This window comes from Poecilia mexicana, unplaced genomic scaffold (genome assembly GCF_051168715.1).
Source record: "Poecilia mexicana isolate PSO_F unplaced genomic scaffold, ASM5116871v1 scaffold_6, whole genome shotgun sequence".
Lineage (NCBI taxonomy): Eukaryota > Metazoa > Chordata > Actinopteri > Cyprinodontiformes > Poeciliidae > Poecilia > Poecilia mexicana.
In genome coordinates, this window is record NW_028263375.1 from 23750926 (window position 1) to 23774597 (window position 23672).

The following is a 23672-nucleotide window of genomic DNA, read 5'->3' on the forward strand; positions in this document are numbered from 1 at the left end:
GCTAAAAAAAAAATTGCGCACTGCTGTGTTGGCAATTTAAAATCCAAATGAAATATTGTTTCTGGTTATGGTATAAGAAAATACTGAACAGTAGGCCTCAAGGTTTTGCTCAGGTTGGATGGGAACTAAATGGGCCTGATTTTAATGAGCTACCATGGGACCAGAGTGGGTTTTACTACATACAACCAATCCAGGTCATCGTTTCTCAGATGGGTTGTCCACTAAGAAAAACACTTTGGCAGGAAAAGTTGTCCTACATCAAAGCTAATGTAGGCAGTCAACATAGGTCTGTTGTGCAACCAAGGGACAAACTTATCAGTGACCTACTTTTCATACTACACTCCACTCATATGTAAAAATGTATGTGCCCTTACCTGGAAAATACAGCTGTTATATATATATATATACATATATATATATATATAAAAATCATGATCCCAGTTTGAAAACAGAATATTGCTTTTCTAAATACCCAGCAGACCTGGACACCTATAAAACCTTCTCTTTTTAATAGCCAATTCTCACATGGATTGAGAAACTGTAATCAACATTAAATAAAAAGTTATATCAAGACTTAACACAGGTTTTTGTCATGGTGCAAAATTCAGATTTAAATGTCAATTTTTACTTTATTACTCGATTCATTTGATTACCACTGGGTGGAGCTATTGCACAGCAATGCTTTGGTACTTTTAAAATTTTACCTTGTTTAATACGTTTAGATAAACGGGTTGATGGACTGAAACGTTGGAGTGTAACCAGTAATACGGCAGTAGGTCGTCCATCCACATTTTTCTTTTTTTTTTTGCAAAGTTGTAAAACAAGTTTGTGGTTTAAGGGCGAGGCTCTTTGGCATCTTAGGTCGTCATTTGGGACTGTGATGCCACAGAACCAGCGTTTATCTCCTTGCATGTTATGCAATTATCCCCAAAAATGCTGAATAATTTGCTCAGGAAGTAGGATACTTTTCAGAAGCAAGCAGTGGATTTTTTGTATCTTCCAAGTGGGTTGTAGCGAACTTTCTTCCACTTTCAAAGACCAGTTTGAAAATGAAACCTGTAACCATTAGTGATCCTGTCGAAACATCGTCTGCATTTCTGGTCAATCTGGTCTAAGTGTGTTTAAGGTTAAGACTAAGGTAAATTGGTAAGAACTGAAAAACAAACTTTATTCTTAATGGATTTCTGCTCTAATTTCATGTCTAGAGCATATTGGGAGTGGACTACATTTATTTTTAATTGGCACCAAAGGAGTTTAACAACCTTGACATCAGATCTGCAAAAGCTCGATTCACTTTAAAAAGGCTACAGCAAAGAGAAGCACAAGAGAGACACGACACACTGGGAGAGGGGAGGGTGGTCCATAAAATGTCTGTACAACACCGGACGAGCACAAAACAGACAGAGACACACAGTCCATATTAGGGGAAATGGTTTAATTTCGAGACAGAGGCAAAGAAACACACCACACAAACGAACACTGATCAAAACAAAAAAAAAAGAAAAGAAAAGAAAATTTAAAACAATCTTCCAGCTACACACTCCGCTATGGTGGGAAGAAAAACAAAAAAACTACACAAGTAAAAAGCAAAGCTTTAAACTAAACACGCAACTTTTTTTTTTATTTTTAACTAAGACAATTATCCACACAAGTTGTCAAAAAAAATCCTGACCATTAAATTATGTGGAAAGCACAATCACTAACATGAAACTTACCACGATTTAGAGGATCCCAACCCTCCCCCGAAACTGATTAACGAAGTGAGGACCATGTAGCGATCCGAGTAAAAATCAAACTCAGGCATCTTTTTAGAGGCTAAAGCAGGACAAAATAAAATAAAAATCAAAGCTAGACATCGCCAAAGGCCAAACTCAAGACCTGGTCAAGGCAAGGCCACATTGAGAGGCCAGACGTTTGTTTTTTTTATTCTTTTCAATATAGATTTTTTTTTTCCTTTTCCTTTAATTTCCAATATAAAAAGCTCCACTGGTACAAAATACATATGAACAACCAGTTGTAGAAATCGGGACAGCCTGTATACGTCTTTTTTTTTTTTAATCCCACCCTCTTTCCAAAAGTTTGGACAGAAATAAACTCTACTGTGTGTATAATACAGCTCACATCAAGATGCACTCACTTTGGCTTTCCTCGAGACGAAACATCGATTAAATTATTGGTGGAACATGAATAAAGTCCTACTGATTAGTAGACAAGAAAATAAGGTTGTTTTTTTTTCTTTAACTTGTTTTTCCCCCCAGATCAACACATCTACAGAGATGCAAAGCTACCCACACACAAGAAAAAAAAAGAAAAGCACTTCAAAATGAGAAACAACAAGAGTCAAAGTGATTGTTAGAGCTGATGGAGATTTGAGATGGAAGCCCCTGAAGTGAGTCCAGTTCCTGTTGGGACTGCTCTGACTAGACATTGTGCTTTTTTTATTATTATTATTTTTTAACTGTAATACACCATGAACTACTTTGGGAAACACCTGCGATCTAATTGTCTTAACATGTGACCCCCCCAGCTCGCTTTTCAACTTCAACCTCCCCCCCCTGGGAAAAAATAAAAACAAAAACCAGATGATCACAACAGAGTTGGCATCACGAAGTGTTTCAATACGCACTGAGACGCTTAACCTTCAAATGTATTGGGAAGTTTATTGTTTATCTACATTTTCTTTTTTTAAAAACCAACTGTTCAAATCGAGTACATCACAAAACACATTTACCAATAACGCAGCACAGAGAAAGAGGGAGAGAGGGGGGAAGGGGGGGAAAGTGGGGACATTAGCAGGTAACAAAGAGCTTTATGACACTGGCATTAACAGACCAGAAAAAAAAAAAAAAAACAAATTAAATGGAAAAAAGGCAAACTGCAGCAACCTCTAAACCAAGGCCTAATAACAATGTGTAGGCAGTTTCTAGACATATATTTATATATGGCACTTTGAATATTGTATTGCATTTGGATAGAAAAAACACTGTAAAAAGCACATGCCCATATTAAAAGAGAAATCAGTGGTACCTTGAAAATTTTGGATCAAAATCACACACACTCACCACATTCTGTCAAAGTGTTTAGCTCCCACAATTGTGCTTCACATTTCCTTACAAAACTAGAACACTTTTCTTGAGCGCTGTTGCAAATTTGGTATTTTTTTTTTAATATATATATTTTTGGGTTATAATAAAAGGAAAACCAAAAAAAAAAAAATCCCAACTTAAAAAGATTCAAAAATGGTGAGAAAAGTGTGCATTTTGTGTCGTAATCCTGCGCGTTGAAGTTTTAAACACATAAAAACCCCTGAGTTGACAACTCTTTAGCGCCACCAGGTAAGCAGTTTGTTTAGGAACCCCCTTTTTTTTTTTATTACCTTTTTTGTTTTTAAGGGGTGGAGGGTGGGTGAAGTGGTTATTTTTTATTGTTTTTTTTTAGCAGGGTTGTTTTAACAATGTGTAGCACAAGAGAGAAAATTTCACCCTGATAAAAAGTGTAAACTTGGTGCAGAATAATGGAATGTATTTGTATCCCAACACTAAAGTGGTGGAGCTTTTCAAATGTGCCATGCGAGAAACAAAACACAAATCAAAACAGCAAACAGGGTTAGATAAAAAGCAAAACATGTGTCTAAAATGTGCAGAGACCCACAGGTTGTGTTTTTGTCCAAGTGATCTCCTCTTCAGGGGCTCCCACTGATGCAACCACATTAAGTGTTGCGCGCGTGTGTGTGTGTGTGTGTGTGTAAATAAAAACTAGATATTACAGCAAATAAACCCCCAAAAAAGTTGTGTATTCAAAAACAAAGAGTTTGACACATGGGCACTTCAACAACCAAAAAAAAAGAAAAAATATGAAAACAACATTGTCCATGGATGATTAACAGACATTGTAAATCATTTTTTCAAACATGAGGCAATCCAAACTAAACCAAAGTGAAATATCCATCGATTAAGTTAGTAATGAAAAAAAATTCACAGAGTCAACAAGACGTACCTTTGAAGTCGAACACTTTATATAACAGGAAAAGAAAAATTAAAATAGAATTAGCCTCAAAATTTGACCCTTAAAATTCTTAAACCAGATGTCATTTTTAATTAAACCAGAATTTTACTAAATTTACTACAAATGACCCGCAAATGGTCACCAAACTCAAATTTTAGTCCTTTTTTTTAAGAGAGGGAAAAAAAAAAGACTAATAAACTGAAAACACTCCCCCCCCTCCCGCTCCCCAACATAGATGACAATACAACAAAAATCTACAAAAAACCCAAAGTTGTGCCTGGGTTGTTAGTTAAACCTCTATAGATTCAATGGTACAAAATATAGGTAATCTAAGTGTGCATTTAAACCACAGATTGTCTATTTGTGAATCAGTTCTAAAAAAGTTGACTCATGTAGGTAGTCATTTCTCTCAGCAGAGCAAATGTACCTTTTATTGTGCCTTTGATAGTTTAATAAAAAGGTAAATACACTCATTTTTTTTGTAAATGGAAAAAAAAAGAAAATATTTTAAATAGCCTTGATGTAAATCGTCACACTGCCCACATAATGTAGAGATCGAAACGGATCGCCGAGAGCGACTTTTACTGGTCAGACTTTGAAAAAATGTTGGAAAAGTGGTCTGTAGGATCGCTTTTTTTTTTGTTTGTTTTTTTTTTCCTTTAAGAAGCCAAAATATTGCTAATGGCACCAAATAGCACATATGTGTGCCAATCCCTGTATTCAACTTTCAAGTGAACTATTACTGAGAGAGGTAAAAAGAAAATACATAGCTAAATTAAAAATTAGAAATCCCACAGGTTTTTAAAATATTAACAGGAAAAAAAGAAAAACATCTCTTCAATGAAATCATTGCAGCTAAGTTTTCACATTAATATGCTTGACCTCTCTCCTGCCCGTCACATTTTCTTATAGAAAAAAAAAAGCGAAAAAAATCAAAACAAAAAAAAAAAAAAAGAAAAAGAAAAACATGATCACACATGCAGAAAAATCAGGTTGAGCTAAGGTCAGGGTCAGTGGGTGGCCGGGTATTGGTCAGGCGAGCTTAGAGAGACATCACAGACAATGGTGGGATGATGAGGCCAGGGAGAGGGAGTTTGGCTTGGCTTTCAACATCATGAAGACATGCTAGGCTAATGATGAGCAAACAGGCATGGAGATTTGTTCTAAAAAAGGAACAAAAACACGAAGAGAGAGAGAGAGAGGAGAGACAGGACAAAGAGGAGAGAAGAGAAAGTTAGGGGCACAGCACAAGAAATTTTTTTAAGCCATGAGGCACAATAAACAACAAAAAAAATAATGCAAGTCACCACGTAACAGCAAGGACAGCAGGGTAAACACGTCCCCCCCACCCCTCTCTCCCGACACACAAAAAAAACACAACACACCGATTTACAGAAGTGACACCACTAGGATTTATGGCAGACTCTGACATGCACATACTTTTATACTTGGCACCGAAAGAGATCCATCTAGACCCCAGTCCCTTGTGGGAGACTTGGAGGATGGATGGAATGACTGGAGGAGGTTGTTAATAGAGGGGGGGAAAATAGAGGTAGCCTAGCTTAAAATGGCTTAGACAATGAATGTAAACAGACAAAAAAAAAAAAAACAGAAGAGGGGAAACGGAAAAGACTGCTAGATATTCACGACGACACGACATGAGACAGACTACAGATGAGAAGTGAAAAGCAGGTTGAAGCTCTGGCTCAGGGCCTGTGCGGCCTCGCTTCAGCCCTTCAACAACAACAACTGATCCTTAGTCAACCTGGCTCACTTGACCTGAAGGCAATGAAGTGGCATGGAAACACATCTGATGCTCTCCACTAAATACAGTGACACAAAATACCTCCAGCAAACACTGACTCCAGTGATAGTCATAAATAATCATACATTAAAATATTTCAGACTCAAAAGTACATAATAAAAACCGCAGGAATGAAATACAGCAAAAAACGTGGAGAGATCTTAGCAACCTTTTTTTTCTCGTTTGTTTTTCTTTTCGTTTAAGGAAAAGGGTGAGTCTTCCTCCCGTGGTGGGCTCCTGTCCCCTTTGACCCCCCCCTGAGTCTCTGCTGTGGTGACCTTGGCAGGAGGGTGAACTTACCCTAGCAGTGCTAGAACTGAGCTGGGGAGGGGGCTAGGGGGGAGGCCCCAGGCAAGGATCAGTAGGGTTTGCTGTCGTTCTTGGAGCGCTTCAGCTGAACCTTCAGCCTCTTCATGCCGATCTGGAAACCGTTCATGGCCTGAATGGCAGCCTGCGCGGAGACAGGATTGTCATAGCTGACGAACCCTAAGAAAGAAAATAAACAACAACAAACGCGCGTTAAAAGCTCATGTGATCACTGAACACGGTGCTGTTTGGCATCGATAGTTACATCTGTACTGTGGTTAACCATAAAGTTATTCTGAGGAGGATTAAACTGGCTGGTTTCCGGCCTTAGATGCAGCTTTTAAGCATTAATAGAGTGGAGGTCAGGGGTCAAAACACAAGCTTATCGTCAGCCTGCTTCATCCATTCCTAAAAATACTTTGTGTAATGCACCGATACCACAGACAGCATGAAGGACCCTCTGTGCTTTACACAATAGCCCAAAACACTCTGCTCGTTTAATCGACAGTCTGGATACTTGGATACATTTACTTGAGTCGGCATGCAGACTTTAGACCAGTGGTGCCCAAAGTGGGTCCTGGAGGGCCGGCGTCCTGCAGGGTTTAGTTCTCTCCCTGGTTTAACACACCTGGATCAAATGATGGCTCATTAGAGACCCAAGAACATCGACATGCTGAGAAGGTTGTTTCTACCACCAGGGAGAGAACCAAAACAAGCAGGATGCCAGCCCTCCAGGACCGACTTTGTGCACCACTGCTTTAGACTACAGACTTCATTGTTGTAACATTTAGTCACCAGTTGGGGGCAGTCTTGCCAGTTAAATGACAAGGTACTGCGGTATTTGCTTGCATTGATCAAGTTTCTGCATTGGTTTAAAGAGGATGGACATTTGGACTGAAAGTGATTCTAAAAAAATATTTTCAAGTTCATCAAAATTCCCATGCATCCTGGATTCAGTTTAAGATTCGACTTTCCTGGGATTCTTTCTGAAATCCAGCTCAACATTGTGCATATATTTGGGAGAAAAATAAAACCACAAAGTAACAAAAGATTAGTTTATGTGGCGTAAACTAACTAAGAAATATGAAAAGTTGTCGATAGCAGGGTGGCGATCGACAACTAATTAACCCGTTTCACTTGTCATTCTTTATTGGCATTTCACAAAATTGTTGTTTTAAAATGCTGCACAAAAAGCATTTTACTTGAACTAAAATGCACAAGGATAAGTCTGAGTATAAATATGTAATAAAATGTTATAGACCCAGGGTGGCCAGCTGTGGCTCTCAAGAGGAGAACTAATTAATAGATAGTTAATAGGTTCCTGCAGAGCCTGAACATGATGAGGAGAAACTCCCAGCTGTTTAATCAGCAACATGATGAAAACATGAAGGGGTCTGCCTCTTGGTCGACCACCACTGAGTAAATCACATCCCGTTTTTATTCACCGTTGCATCGATTTGATTTACTCAGGGTTTGACTCAAGTTCCTAATGAATGAATCACATCTAAGTCAAGCTGCTAAAGTGCAAAATCTAGAAGTTAACAACCTAAAACTGCACCAATATCCAGTCCCTCATCTTTAGGAAATGGATCCTTTCAAATATAAAACATGATTTCAAAGTATTTACTAAGCTACCCAGAGTAATAAAACTCTGATCTTTAGACAAAAATAAGTAATCTTGTTTCAAAACAAACCGCTTTTTAAGGTGTCTCAGTCAGATCCTGACACCTATTCACCAATTACACAACAAATCTATATTCACTTACCAAAGCATTTGCTCAGATTGGTCTGTTTGTCAATAAAGACTTTGGCAGAGACCACGTTTCCGAAAGGCATGAACATCTGCAGAAGATCCTGGTCCCCGAACTCTTGCGGCAGGTGGTAGATGAACAGGTTGGCGCCCTCTGGCCCTACTCCATTTTGTAAGAAACCAGGAACTAAAGTTACATACGACCTTGGAAGCGTTCAACAGTAATCATTCACGTCTAGTTTGGCAAATTGTCCATGCGCTGCGAGTGTGGGAAAGTGTCGTGTGTTCGTTGAGGATGTATTCACCTTCCTTCTGACTGCCAGCCACGCTCTGCTGCAGCAGAGACTGGCTGTAGAGGGAGGGCAGGGCTGAGGCCGTGTACTGCTGCATCCCTGAGTAGGCCTGTGTCAGTGCATCCATGGAACTTGCAGCCGAGCCGTTGGCCAAGGAGGCTCCCAGGCCTCCGTTCATGGCCCCCATACCTGGAAGAGCAAAGCAAACTGATGAGCTGCACACGAAAAAACAAAAACATTTCGTATTTAACGGGTCGCATTTTCTGAGGCGTACGAAGAGGAGACTCACCACTGACACCGCTAGTGAGAGCATTAAGGTTGTTGAGGCCCACAGAGGTGCCAGTAAGACCCTGCAGTGTGCCCAGAGAGGCCAGGGTGTTCATGGCAGCACCAGCACTGGACCCTGCTGTTGAGCCTGCAGGCAGAGTTTAAAAATATATACACGGATAATTAGTTTCATGAGGAAAAGTGGTCAATTATTGAAGCACAGTTGAATAGGTGGTGGAATACAGTAGCTGAGTTTCCATTTGAAATGTGGGGAAAACACAATTTCACCATTGCGATGTTTTCATTAAATAAAAATTAAAATCACACGTGGATAAGTTTGTTCATGTGTCATTTTAAAAACATGCTACAACGTCGTCTTTTCGCCTGTAACAACATCAGGCTGTTGGTCACATGTCTGTGTATTTTCCATTGCAGTTCTGCAAAATACTAATAAATTCACCAAATCACATAAACTGAAGACCACAAATACGCAGGTTGGTCAAGTAACTTTGATCTGAATCCTGCAAATAAGGCTCGACTCATTCTGAGGGTTTGGACCTGCGTCTCCACTGCTGTAAACTCGTATTGCAGTGATTCTTGAGAATAGGGACAAAACAGGTCCTATGGATAAAGCATGAAATTTGAATAAAATATACACAAAATATATTTTTTTCAAATATCTAACTAAACTAACCTGGGTCATGTGAGCACAACAATGTATATTTTTCTTTTTTTTGCTGAATATTTTTTTATTTTAAACATTGTAGTCGGTGGAAGATGCCTGTAAAAGCCCTTGTCCAGGAGCAGAACTCAACACATTCTTATAGTTTAAAACAATTAAAGAAATACTAAAATTATATATTATGACAATTAAGTATAAGTAGTCATATAAATAATTATAAAAGTATCGATAAATTGAATTAAAAATAATTTTTAGATATTTTCCAACTCCGTTGAAATTTGTCCTTAGTTTTTGTCAACACCGTCAGAAATGAAAAGAATGTAAAAAAATCAGGCATTATTGGGGGGCACCAGAACTTCTGAGGACCCCATGACGTTGTCTTTTCTCTTCCTTTGCTAGGAGGGCTAGTTAGCTCCGGTTAGCTTAAGTTATTCTTTAGTTTTTTCTTCTGTTTTATTCCTAAGTTGTTTGTCACAACCATGATGTGTCACCTCCATAACTGACAATTTACAAAACTTTGATGAAATTTTGCGAAATAAAAGCTTAATTTTGGTATAATGTAAAGATTTCATGGACCTGACGAGCTACAATATGGCCTCCTTCAGAATAACATCATATAAATTGAGGTAGTTTGGCTTTTTGTCAACTCTGTCAGATGTCAACTCCGTCAGAGTTTTTCTGACTCTTTCAGTGAAATTGTTGTCGAATCTCACTTAATTGTGCAATTTAATCATTTTAATGTATTTTACATGAATTGCATTACTTCACATGTACCAAGTTTTTCATTTTACTCACTAGTTTGTCACCACCTTCAGTTCTGTGTCAACTCCGTCATGCACTGTCAACTCCATCAGATGGACTTTTTCTTGTTTTTTGTTTTAAATAATATTTATTTTATTTCTTGAGAAGCATTTGTCTGTAAATTGAGTAAAAATATCACTAATGGGGTATTTTAAAAATCATTTTAGATTTATTTTTGTCAGATGGTGATGACAAAGTTTTGGGTCAGGTCGATTAAAAATGTAATTTTTTTTTAAAAATTCGCAACTGGGAGCCTGCACCTTAGCATCTTCATATTTTCTAAACATTATTTGTCATATTTGCATACATAAGGTTGAGAAATAATTAAAAAAAATATGGGAAAATTAAAACCCATTTTGTCCCTATTCTCAAGAATCACAAAAATTAAAAAGCAACTAATCTGAGCTTATGTTTGACTTTAACTCACCTGGACTGGCGAGAGCCCCCAGTGCTGCGCTGCTTGTTGACAGAGCGCTGGTTGAAGTCGGGCTGGCAGAGCTCTGGGCTGCAGCTGCGGCTGCAGCCAACGTGGCCAGGTTTTGCAGCTGAAGAGGATTCACACCTGCTGAAAATACAAAGCAGCAGAGGTAATTACGGATAACGGCCATGTTCAAGCTCCTGTTCCTGCAGGCGTGAGCCTTTTCAAATTCTCTTGCAGTGCAACTTTCTGCCCAGAATGCAAGCATAAAACAATATATTCTCTCTGCTGCCTTTGATGAATCTAACATTAAGCTACGTCGTTTTAGCAGTCTGCAGACAGAGAGCTTCGGTATGTTAAATTCACGACTTGATGACCTTTAGGTTGTAAACTTAAGAGCTACGTGGGTTCTGAAAACTAACTTTATGAATTACTTAGAACCTTCAGCATCAGAATAAGCTTCATTAGTCAAGAAAATGTGCAAATATGTGCAAACAAGGAATCTGACAGCACATACAGACAACATGGATGTAGAACTTTAGCGGAAATAAAAAAAAAAAAAATTGTATATGCACCAAATATTTCTGTCATTTATATTTGCAGTAGTGCAACCTGCCAATTTAGTTTCACAGAGGGTTCTTAAATATAACTCAACTTATTTTTGGATTTTTAGTTGTTTTTCCACTCAGTGACCCGTAGAGAACAGTCACATGTTATACATGAAGGGTTTTAGACAACTACTGGAGTCCTTGTTTGTCATGCGGCTCACACCTGTTAAAACTTTGATATCCTGAAGGAGCAGGTGGTAAATGAGGAAATGAGACAGCCATTTTTTTAATGAACAATAAACTAGTTTTAAAAGTTTCTGAAAACTTTAAGAAGTCAGGCGATAAGTTCCTTCCAACAAGCATGAAACACAAGATTTAGAGTAATATAATTCTTCCAACACAACAAAAAAAATAAATAAATTGACAAAAAAAAAAAAAAGTCAATAGAAGAACATTCAATATCCATGTAGGAAAACTGAGGCACATTTAAGATGTTCTATTCTTAAAATGTAGATTAAATCTAAGGATTATAACTTCTCTAATCATAACCAAATTGTCATGGCCTACAATTAAAGGTGTAAAACCCAAATTGAAAAGCAGCAGGACAACCCAGAGAGCTAATGAGAATTTCTTTCTTCCTCCAGAACCTGCCTCTGTTTTCATCGTTATGAATGTGACAAGTTCTTCACACATTCCAAACAAACAATGTTCTAACAAAGAAAAAAAGGTTTCAAGTACTCTGACGGACAGAAACCGCAGAACAACCCCACAGCTTTTACTTCAACACTTTTCCATTATTTTATCATTAGAAGAAAATGTTATTTTAAGCAGTTAAATGTATCGTCACACAACTGTACATTTTTAATTGATAAATTACTGCTCCTGCAGAAAAACACAGCCTAAGATGTAACACTGGACTTCAAATCGGGGGTTTTTTTTAATACCAACAGCTGCACTACATTAGCTCGACTAATGGAAAAGTGCTGTCAATACGAAGGCCTTGCAGTGTTACAATAACTCCAGGCCATGTGCAATATGCCCCCGATGTAAAGCAGCAATGTGATTTATTATACTTGAACCACATGGTCGGATTGGTGACATAGAAACTTCCCTTTAACAGTCCGGATAATGAGATAAAACGGTTTTTAACATCTGATAGTAAAACTCACCTCCTAGCCTCTGAATGCCGTTGAAACTGCTTTGATTACTGGTTGATGTCGCCTGCTGGAGCAACTGAAAGCAGAAAATAAAATAAAAAATAAAAAAACAGGTGCAGATCAAACATTAGAGCACTCTCTTAACTTCTAAATTATTTAAAATCTATATAAATAGGAACCAGCGGACACATTTCAGCATGAATTTTGCATGTTTTAAAATATTTACTGAGGATTTTTGCCGTCCTATTTAGAATGTATATTTCAGATTGACGAAATAGCAGCCTGCCAGGTTTTTGTCCTCGTTTTCTTGGCAGAAGCCAAACGGCTCGTCTGTTCATGTTCGAGTCACATGGTGTTTGGCTCAGAGTTGCAGAACACTCATGCGAGTCACGTGCCTTTCCTCGTTAGCCAGGACACAAACTGGGAGTGAAGATGTTTTCTAGTCTGAGCCAAGAAAATGGGCGGACGGATCAGACTTGATCGTCGGACGATTTCAAGTTTCTGCATCTATGAGGCTCAGCAGAACAAACCGTCAGCACAGCAGACAATGCATCGGAGCCGAGATGTTGCCCTTTTTAATTTCTGCTTCATTCGTTTCATCAAACTGCATGGAGTTTGCAGAAGGATTTATACTCCTTGATCACTTTTCCTCTTTTTAAAACCACAAACAGATTCTATTGGGATCATATAAGATGGAGCATAATTGTGTAGAAGAAGAAAAATTGAACCATATTTAATATTTTTAAAAACACCCCAAAGTCAAGAATGTCTTCATGTATTTTGGCTCTGCAGAACTACAAACTAAAATTATTTACCATTTGTTCTTGCATGGAAGAGTTAGTTTTGGGTGCATCAACTGTAATGACGCACGTTTTAAGGCCGAGTCGTCAAAATCATTTTCATTTCTGGTCACATGAAGATCCTACATTTTCTCAAAGGCTCAGTTTTGGCAGAATGTGCTGAGAAAAAATATCTATTAAACTGTTAAAATCCTGTAGCTTTCTCTAGATTCAATGAAAATTATTCCATTAAATATTTAACATCCTTTCACACTGTCACTGTACAAATAAAAACTGATTTGAGTCGACTGATAAGACGTGATTTTGAAGTTTTATCTATGTGGCCCTTTGGAGCATGTGTGTCAAAATCGAGGCCAGAAGGCCAAACCTGGTCCGCCACAGCTTTATATGTGGCCCACTACACTCTAAAATTTATGGTAACAGTTGTGGACTTAAATATTTTTATCAATCAAAAAAAGTAGATTTCATTTTTATAGTGCCAAATTATAATGTGGAAATATGTTCAGTATTTAATTTTAAGAAGTCAGCTATTTATTAATATGTTGTAGCAATTCTTTAATGGGTTTTAATTAACATGTTCTGCCACAACCGACCCTTTTGGGACGTTCATCATCCTAATATGGCTCAAAATGAAAATGGATGCGACACATAAATAGTGGGCCTTGGGTTTGACACGTGGCTTAAATATTAAATTACTCTATAAATTACAAATGCATCAGGTTGCACTAGAATTTATTTGAACCCAAATGCCTGCCACACCTTTTAGATTTTGTCAACTACATGGTTGCAACCATTTGCGGTTGCAGCATGAAAAACTTCAAGGTGTGTACCTACTTCTGGAAGTTATAACTCTGCCGTAGAGGTGTAGACAGTTTGTTCCTTGACGCTTACCGCGAGATACTGCGGTGTCAGGGTTCCAAGCCCTGCCAGGTTTCCCCAGGTGGAGGCGTTGTTAAGCTGCTGAATTTGCTGCACGAGCTGCTGCTGCAGGCGCCGCTGCTCCTTGTCCCTCTGGGTGTCAGCAAACTTTACAACCAAAGGTGAAGAACAACCCTGAAGCAGTAAAAAAGGTAAGAGACGTCAACCTGGTTCCAAAGCACGCACGCACACACAAAGACATTAACCTTTTATGTACCAATGCACAGTCACATGGTGGCAAAGGAATTAGCCTTGATATGCATTGCACACAGGCATATCAAAGCTAACAGAGAGGACATCTGCCATGCATTGCTGAGCCAGGCTACATTCCAAAAAGGAGGGCATGGGACGATGGTGCAGACGGTGAATAATTTTAGCACTCTGCAGAGCTAAGCTCAGTCCACAGATATCACACAACATATGGACACGTTTAAAACAAAAAAAGAAAGGGAAAAAAAAACACTCAAACATGGATGTCAGCGGACATAACGGAAAAAATGCATTATATTACACAGAACCTCGCAAACATACAGTCACATATTGTTCAGACAGACGCATGGACAAGGCATGCGGTGCAAAAGTAGTTTTTTTTTTCCAGAGTTGAGAGCCAGACAGGGACCAGGCTGGATAGGGAAAATGGCTTCTGCACCAGCAGCACCTCCCATGGCAGCTAAGAAAATCGGGGAGGAAACGATATCGGGAGGAAAGGAGAGGAGGGTAGGAAGTGGTGACCCCCAATGGGGCTTAAATTTAATCTAGTAGGAGGAGCGTTCTGTTTGGTTTAGCTCCTAATTAGACCGGGTCCAACACTTCACTGGGGAGCCTCTGACCTAGCTGTCAAATTACTGCTGCTCTACTTCCACAAAGACTCCACTGGCTAATATGAGAGCACAGCCCCAGTTCTTCCAAGATGTGGGAAAGGGTGGGCTAACTCTATTTTCACCTAAAATTGATGGGTGTGGGTTATTTTCACCGTGACGAAAAAAAAAAGACAAAAAAAAAAAAAAACACCTTTTGATGCCCATCAGAACAGAGGTGTGTTTATTTCAGCTCTAAATAGAAGAGGACAGGCATTTTTATGAACTATAACTAATAATGTTTTTACTTTTATTCAATTATTCTGTAATAAGCTGCTGCTTTAGATACACCTCATGCCCTACTGAATTCATTTCTGATAGAACAAGCTCTTCATATTTCCAACACAAGGGGGCAGCAAAAATGTACAAGGGGGTAAAAAGGGGGGGGGGGGGGGAGATGAGAAATAGGTGCTAAGGGGTACAGTACCTCCATAGTTTGAGAGTGATGCATGGTTTTGATTGCATTCTGTGCCATTGCCCTGGTAGCAAATGTGACAAACGCACAGCCTGTAGGGGGGATAACAATAGGAAAGGGGGGGGAGGGAGGGACAAGAAGAAACAAAAACAAGACAAAAAAAGGTTTGGACAACTCGTTATGAACCCCAAAAAACAGACATTACAGTACAGAAAATGGCAACTCCCAAGCACACAGAACCACCCTCACTGGTTAGCACACGGAGAAAGAACACAACGAGGAGAACAGTAAACACTGGTCACATGAGCACAATGATCGACAGATTAAGTTGCCACCAAGAGGCTCGACTATGTGGTGTCAAGGGGAAGACGGTCGACGTGATTGTATCAAAACAAATGCACACATACACACAGTGATTGGCTGAAATAATTCAGGCCTGGAAACAAAAACAAAAAAAAACTAATAAAGCTCATTTATAACTGTAGCTACGCTGCATATATAGCTGGAAAAAGGTGGAAGATGAAGCTAACTGCGTTAAATAGAGGCTGAAGCCTAGATTTCACTGCAATCCGAGTCCTTATGCAACAGAAAGCTATGCAGAAGATACGAGGTAATTCCAGCCCTTGCAGTGTATGATTAAGGAGGTGGCAAAGGAGCAGCTGAGCTGAGGTGTCTGCCAGCTGAGCCAATGAACACCAGCCGCCAGCAGTTGCCAAGGAGACGGGCCATTGTGCCGGGCGGCGAGTGCAGCAGCCCTTCACCGTGACATGTGGAGGCTTGGAGTCACAGCGACGGGGAGGACAGGAAGGACTCTACTGACGGTATATATATATATATATATATATATATATATATATATATATATATATATATATATATAAAAAGCTCTCGATTCGTGGATTGTGGGGGTTTAAATTAAATACGGAAGGAGCGCCATGAATTCTTAATGAGAATATCTTCTTGGCTGTTCAGAGGGGTGGCGACTGTAATGCTCAGAGCTGAGTGCCTGCACGCTAAAAGCGCACTTACCTCTGCTCTGACCGTCCGGTCCCCGGAGGATTCGGCATTCTTCGATCTGTCCGAAAGACGAGAACATCATTCTGACCTCGTTCTCGCCGTATTTCTTCGAAACCATTCCCACAAACAGTTTTCTGTCTTCCACTGCTGCGGATGGGATAAAGGAGAGGCGGTTATTCCCGGACAACCGAGGAGCAGTGAAGAGAAACGGTCAATGTCACGCCGCTCCGCCTGAAGCTCCGCTCGCTGTCATTTCTAGCACGTTCCGTGTTTCACTCAAAGCACCCACTTCACAGCTCTGTTTTCCCTCTATTTGAGTTTTAAGCCAATTATCTATACTTATCCTTTTTCAAAGCTCTTCCTCACAACAAACAGAAAATGCACACTGTGGTGTTTAATGACTTTAGTCCAAATATGGAGGTTTTCAGCAAAGACTAAAGTTGACCAATTCAGTTACAGGAATCGATGAGCTTTGATTATAAGCGCCGCCAGCACTCGGTAGTGATAAGCCATGAATAACAGCATCATAAGGTGACAGTACATTTTTTTTGGCAAAGCTGTCGACACAGGGATGTTTGGTTCAGTGCAAACGGATAATTTACACAAAGCCTTTAAGCCACTGCAGCTATTTTAAAAACAAACATGGATTGTTCATCATAAAGCTGGTGATATCCGCCCTTCTTAAACTGAATAAATTGCTTTATGACAGGATCACCTCTCTGATGTTTGCATTTATTTTGCTCAGACCGCTTTGAAATTATACACAGTTCATCACCGGGGTGCAGTGGCTAAAGCTATATCATATCTTCTGGACCGGTACCAAGTACAGTCTGAATTTATCAACATTCTTTAGAAAGTCGAGCGGTAAATCTTCAACATAGCGCTGCACGATAGATCGACTTTATAAATTCATCGGATTTTCTGGTTTTGAAGATTTAATTTTTGAAAAATCTGGATTTTTTTTTCTTACCAAAGCACTTCTTTGGTTTCCAGAGAGGCGTCACCCGAGAACCACCATCTACTTTTTTTTTTTAGAAGCGTGTTTTATAGCCATTAGTCAAATAACAGAATAAATTATTTAAACAAAAGCATGTTTTAGATATTTTCTTTAATTTTTTTTTTAAGGAAAAAAAGTTTGAATCGGAAATCAAATTTTGGATTTACATAAAATATTCAGAGATTTTTTGTTTTGTTAGATGATTTGTCAGCACTAAGAAAACAATGGTGTACATCATGGCAACTACAATGCTAGAAATTTCAGCAGTAATACATTAACGGGTCGTTTCCTTATTAAGACTGTAGATGAATCAACACCAACACATCTAAACCCCAAACTGAATCTAAACAAAACAGACCGAGCTTAAGATTTTAGAAACCTTTACTGCAACTGCAGTCCTCTGGTACCAACATCCTTCAACTTTTGAATGCACCCCTGCTCCATCACACCTGAGTCAAATGAATGGGTGATGACATGCTAAGGAGGTAATTCAGCCTTTTGATTGAAGCGTGTTGGAGCAGGAATGCATCCAAAAGTGGCGGTAGGGTGGAAATTGAGGACTAGAGTTGCAGACCTTTGTTTTTCACACATGCAATAAAGCAAACGGGCAGTTTAAACGCTTTGTTGGCAACAACTGACATGAGAATCACAACCACAATGCATAAACAGCCCAACCTCAGACTGAAGTCATTCTAATCTGATTTGCAGCTTTCTGTAAAACAGCTTTTAGTTTCAATTTTACAATTCAATTTTAGCTTACAATTTTTTTTTTCATTCACAGCAACTAGTAAATTAAAAAAAAAAGAATTTTAAAAAATGATAAAGGGGCAAAATTCAATGCATGACAGGATGTCCCTTTTCCACTCCATTTTGTGTCTGTGTTGACAACAGTAGAGGGCATAATTAGAAGAAACTAAATGTAGAATGAAGTTATTTGTCCCGTCATATCCATAAGGTGGCCACAGAACTCATTTTGAAACTGAAAATGTCAAATTTCTCACTTTTCTTTTCCTCCATTGTTTCTTTAAAATGTGGCATCTTTTCCTCTAATTCTGTGGGCACTAATGGGTTTCACTTTACAGTTTCCAGACAGGAATGAGGAGGGGGAAGCGATTCACACCCAGGACAGCTGGCACTGCAGGCTGACACGGTGCACCCGCTCCAACCACTGAACCATGAGTCCCTTTCCTCTTTTTTTCTTTTATTTTTAAAGTCAAAATATACCCCTTTATCAAATCCTTTGGGTTTTGTTTCAAAAGCAGCCACCTACCACTTGTTTTCTCACTGTCAGCAGGTTTCATCTGGATAGGATGATGCATCTGTGGGAAACAAAAAGAAATGATTAAGACTCAGCCAGTCATCAACATAAACCATCTCATCACATCAGTCTCTTAAACTTCACACACCTTCAATCCAGCATCTGTCACTTAAAGATCATAATATACCAGTTTGAGATGCCGGGTAGGTGTCAAAGCTGCTGGTGGATATCAAATCTCCAGTGTGCAATTTCACTTCAGGCTGAATATATCGATTCTTCCTCCCCACTTCCTTCTTCTTCTTCAGAACAATTTGGAGACGTTGACAAGCTGGCTAACTTTAGCAGGCGTTTAATAACTTTTTGATCTTAAAATACTTCCTTCACACCATCTGATCCTGTCGAACAAGGAGTGGCAAATCCTGGATGTGAGCAACCTAATTTTAGCTAGAACGACATCTCTGAACACGCTGCTCTTTCTCAATCTTGTTATAAAAAGAAGAAGTGGAGGCAGGATACGTTAACCCAATAAGATTGTCTACAAACCACGAAACATGAAAGAAGCCTGAGACGCCCGAGCACGTCGTACTTGAGAAATAGCGGGTTTGTTTTTGACGAGGGACGCGACAGATGGCCCGCTCAGCGTGGGGACCAGCTAGCGCCGACGACCAAGCAGAGAGCAGCAGCGGAGGGGAGAGATAACAGAGGAACTGATACGAGCCTTTCCACCGCAACACAAAGCTAACTCAGTCACACCTGCAGAAATGCCAGTAACAGTAGGACCAGGGATTGGCATTTGAAGCGCACCATTTGAAATGTCGAGCTGATGGATGGTCTTCCAGCGAAGAGAGCCACCGCTATACACTCGGCCTCGACACTCATTCATCACCCCGGTTCAATACGCGGCTATGAGCTCGCTGAAAAGTGGCTCCCCTCACTTTTCGGCGAGCTACGGTTTTAATCGACACCTGGACTTGTCTGGTATGGATTTAATTGACTGGAAGGCGTCATTTAGAGCGACCAGCGGCCGTGACAGATTTGTAGCTTTAACAAGCCCTTGCTCCAGTTGAGCGCGCTGCAATCTCGCTGGACAAATCGGATGAAATATGGCACCACTCAGCCGAGCTGCTCTATACTTTTAAGGCTTCAACTCGGAGTTAAAAATGTACACAGACATCAATGATTCATAAAGTCAAGCCTTTAATAACTTCAGCGTATCTGCAGGGTTCCGCAAGTCAAATGTAAGACTTTTGTAAAGACATTTTCAATGGCACCATGAATGGAAATTTAAGGGAAAAAAAAAAAACATTTTGCACAGAATGCACCTAGCTTCATATGAGCTGGAAGCAGAAGTGAGCCAACGGCGAAAACAAAAATACATTTGCACTTAAAAACGGCTCGACACACAGGAGGCGACATCACTCCCTCTCCATTAATTTCTTGTGAAATTTTGAGCCCTTACACATAGACGAGGACACGCAAGTTTGTGACGCGACACAAGTTGAAAAATATTAAACTTCTGTTACTATTGACGCTTTTGAATCCCGAGTGGCGACGACTTTTGCTTGTCCCCGTCATTCCCCGTGTGTCAAGCCCATCACCCACCGACTGACACAAAGAGCTAGCTAGTTAGCGAGCAAGGGTATAATAGCTGCTAGTTAGCGGTAGCCAACTTCAAAACACAGAACGCAATGAAGATGCACAAGCACAACTAAAAATTTTTACCTGACAAAAAGTCCTACAAGAAAAAATATATATAAATGCATGTATACGGTTGAATAATCCTGCCACAACAAAAATTAAAACCCAACGTGTTTAAGGTCAACTTGCATTATTTTATTGAATTTAGGACTTTATAAAGGATGCCCAGGCACCATGAACTTGCATGGTGTCATGCAAATCAAACAACGCGTCCTGCTGAAGAATCAACAGCCAAAGGCTCTTTGAATCCCACCTGAATGCGTCTGTGTTTAACTCATCGGTTCAAGTGTATTGAAGTTCAGGACAGTCCTGGTTTCAATGTTACTGATAGAGGGGCTTGATATTTTTCCAGGGCCAGACAGGCCTTCAGTGAACCGAGAGCTCATTACTGGCCAGTGTGCAGCTCCCAGCCTGCACCAGGGATATGGGGGTGGGGTGGGGGCTGGGGCAGCTAAAAGCATCCCATGCTGTGCTTACTCACCCCACTTAAGGTCTTTATGTTGTGCAGTGCATTCTGGGCCTCCAGTGCAGCTTTTCTTGTATAAAAAGTTACAAAACAGCATCCTGCAGAGTGGAAAAAAACAAGAGGGGCAAACAATGGGAGCGGAGAAGGAGACAGAAACGACGTTAAAACGCAGGAGTAAAAAAAACAACAATACATTAAATGAGACAAAGCATGCTGTAAAATATAATGCACGCAGAAAAGGATGGTGACAGAAATCAGCAAACATTCAGATCAGCCCCGATCTGGGGTGGGATAGCTGGAACTCAAAAATCCAATCTTCTCATAACAGTGAAGGTACCACGCCCAAACATAACCAGGCTACAGTAAGATCACCAGAGTGGTGGAACAACTCAGAGTTAGCCATGTTCAGTCAGTGAGATGTAAAAATAAAAAGAAAACAGATTAAAAAAGCTGTTTGAAAAGAAACTACGGTTCACATGACATGTCTGCGATTCATTAAGGCTGTGAAGTAAAACGTTTAGCAGAAAACAGGAAGGTAATGTTACAGTTTTATATTTCTGAGTATTGGATATGGGAGTGGAAGTACATAGCCTTTTGTAAATGTCAGATTTCACAAACTTTTCAATCAGATTTTGTCAAGTTTGCTCAGGTCTAAAGACAGACGGACATAAATTAAATTAATTATTCCTCTGAACTTCTGCACTAAGCCAATAAATATGGCTGCAAAAGTAGGCCTAAGTTTTATAACGATACATTTTCACCCGTTTTTATATAAAACATTTGACTTATTTTTAAATTGTGACTATTAAAGGAAACCTTTTGCAATTCCGTCATTTATTCATGTAGAGACTTCAAAATAATAACTTGGTCTATGTCTTAGCAGGTACTGCAGCCATCTTGGATACGAGTCATCTGTAGTACCTGGATTCTCCACCAGAGGGTAAAAAAACAGGATTGGATACAGCCAGTTGTTGGGGAAATAATCAACTTCATTATTGAGATCGAGGGCTCACAAATCAAAATTAATGCCTTCAGTGTTGTGGGTTAAAATATATTCAAAAACTGGAATAACAGGAAATGCCAGCGGTGGTACGGCTCCCATGCTTATAATGTGATGTGATGTTGTAGGCAACAACAGTGACACCGTGCAAAACAAGTTGGATAGGACTGACATGTCCAGAGAGATGACCAGTGGTGGAAAGCCATCAGGAGACACCGATTCACAAATGGCGAGTCCGAACAGCACCGGCGAGCCGGAGCAGAACAACCAACACGTTTGTCCCGAGCATTTCAGCGTTATGCAAGAATCAAATCCAAGAAGTGTGCACAAGGCATGAAAAGAGCACAAAGAACCCAAAAAGAGAACAAGCAAGAAGATAGATGATGGGGGAGGGGAATGAAAAATGAAGAGCGGGGTGAGAAATAAGAAAAAAAAAAGCCTCTCATCCTTCCGTCCCAGTAGACCGCCAGTGGCGTTCCAGCCCGTCAGTTTCACTGGGTTGGGGAAGTGGAGCACTGCAGCGTCTCTGACCTACATAGTGTGTATTATTCTGTTACTGGAGCTCCCAGGCTGTGGGGAGGGCTGTTGAACTCTAATATGCATCAAGCTGCACTCTTTCACAACCAGCTGAGAGCTCCCTTTCTCTTCTGCTTAGCCTGGACTCCAATTTGTCGGAGCTAAATAAACCTCCCAGAAAGGCATGAGAGTCAGATGATTTTTCATGACCTGTGCACAATGTGACCTAAAAGCCATCGGCAACCTGACGGCCCTCGATAGGTCAGTAGACAAACAGAATCTACCCTGGCTGCTAAAGTAGTTTATCTGCAGGATCTGTTCAGATTTAGTCACACTGCAACAAACTAAGGTGTTTTACTGGGATTTTAAGTGATGGACCAATGATAAGTAATGAATTTGAAGGTTTTTTTGTAGAGACAAATTGACACAGATTCCTCAATTGGATGTAGAATGGAGCATTGATGAGGCTAATCTAATATAATTTGATCTAAACCAGGGGTTTCCAACCCCATTAGATGGTCTCTGGTTTGAATAAAAACCACTAAAATTTGTAGTCGAAACGTGACAAGATATGAAAATGTCCGAGGGGCAGTACTTTAGTGAAGGCATAATCAATTTCCTAATAGGGAAAAAATATGACAAGGTAGAAAAATGAGTGGTTGAGTTCATAGCTTTTCATACATAATGGCAGATGACACTCGGCCATTATTATTTGGTTCAAATTGTTATGGCTTTACACAAGAGTACAAGGAGTGTTTGTGTTCAGTTTTATCACTGGAGGAAATTTATCTCGCAGTTTAGGTGAGCCAAAGGCAGCTATAATCAGGCCAGATTATCTATCAGAATAAATTTACATGTCATTATCATGTCAATAGACCATCACAGCTGACAGAGGAAGGGAGGGGCCGATCTTAAAAGGAGGTCTTTGAACTCTCCCGACGAACAGCACTGAGGAGTCTATGTTTTCACGTTCAAGGAGAAAAACGAGCTCCGTGGGGTTTCACTGGTTTTCGGGGAGAGGCACCGCCTGTAAATTTGGAAAGGTGTAAAAAATTTGGATCATTCAAATGAACCACAGAGACATGGAAGATATGCAATATGTATAAAGAAAAAAACCTTAGTCATCCAAGAAGGAGAAAACTGCAGGACATTGTAGTTCATAATCAGAAATGTTAATCTTGAATCTCAAGCTTCCCAAACTAAAATGATGAATTTTTGCCTTCATCCATAGCAACTGGCCGACCAATCAAATTCAGGAGACCACTGGCATTTCTATTTATTGTAATATAAAATAAAGTCAATGCTGCCTGCTGGTAAAAAAAAAATAAAAATCAAAGCTAGACAACCATTACTGTCCATAAAGGTTGTTAAACTTGTACAGAGCAACTGACACGATGACAACTACAGTCGATGTGACCAGGTTTCAGCTGAAGGCCATTTGTTGCGTTTTTTCCACCAAGGTTGTGTGTAAAGCGCACTAACCACTATGAATCATTCCACTGAGTCACTGTAATGCAATCACAAAAAAACCTTCTAGAATGAAAGCATGACCAAAAAAAATTTATGTTTTCTTATAGGTATGTTAAATATGGACACTGTTTAATAGTACTTAAGCAAAATACAAATAAATGTAGATTTTAAATTGAGAAAAAAAAAGTTCCTCTGAAGCAATTTGCATTGGTTATTCAGGTGTGCGTAC

The 23672-nt window shown here is 39.7% G+C and overlaps 1 protein-coding gene across 4 annotated transcripts in view; it reads right to left on the reverse strand.

Moving 5' to 3' along the window:
- Positions 1-1414: 1414 nt before the first annotated feature.
- The window catches only part of LOC106928906 (CUGBP Elav-like family member 2), a 34185-nt gene continuing 11927 nt past the window's right edge, over positions 1415-23672 (reverse strand). Inside the window, exons 3-14 of one of the 4 annotated variants that reach the window (XM_015005545.2) lie at positions 20473-20555; positions 18306-18354; positions 16051-16185; positions 15034-15113; positions 13723-13884; positions 12044-12107; positions 10336-10470; positions 8448-8573; positions 8171-8347; positions 7882-8028; positions 6110-6295; positions 1415-5168 (exon numbers count right to left, since the gene is read on the reverse strand). In XM_015005545.2, the coding sequence (XP_014861031.1) occupies positions 6168-6295; positions 7882-8028; positions 8171-8347; positions 8448-8573; positions 10336-10470; positions 12044-12107; positions 13723-13884; positions 15034-15113; positions 16051-16185; positions 18306-18354; positions 20473-20555 (1286 nt within the window). In that variant the 3' untranslated portion in view covers positions 1415-5168; positions 6110-6167. Of the gene's footprint in view, positions 5169-6109; positions 6296-7881; positions 8029-8170; positions 8348-8447; positions 8574-10335; positions 10474-12043; positions 12108-13722; positions 13885-15033; positions 15114-16050; positions 16186-18305; positions 18355-20472; positions 20556-23672 lie in introns of all 4 variants that reach the window. The other 3 variants (XM_015005553.2, XM_015005542.2, XM_015005505.2) reach the window with 3 other exon arrangements.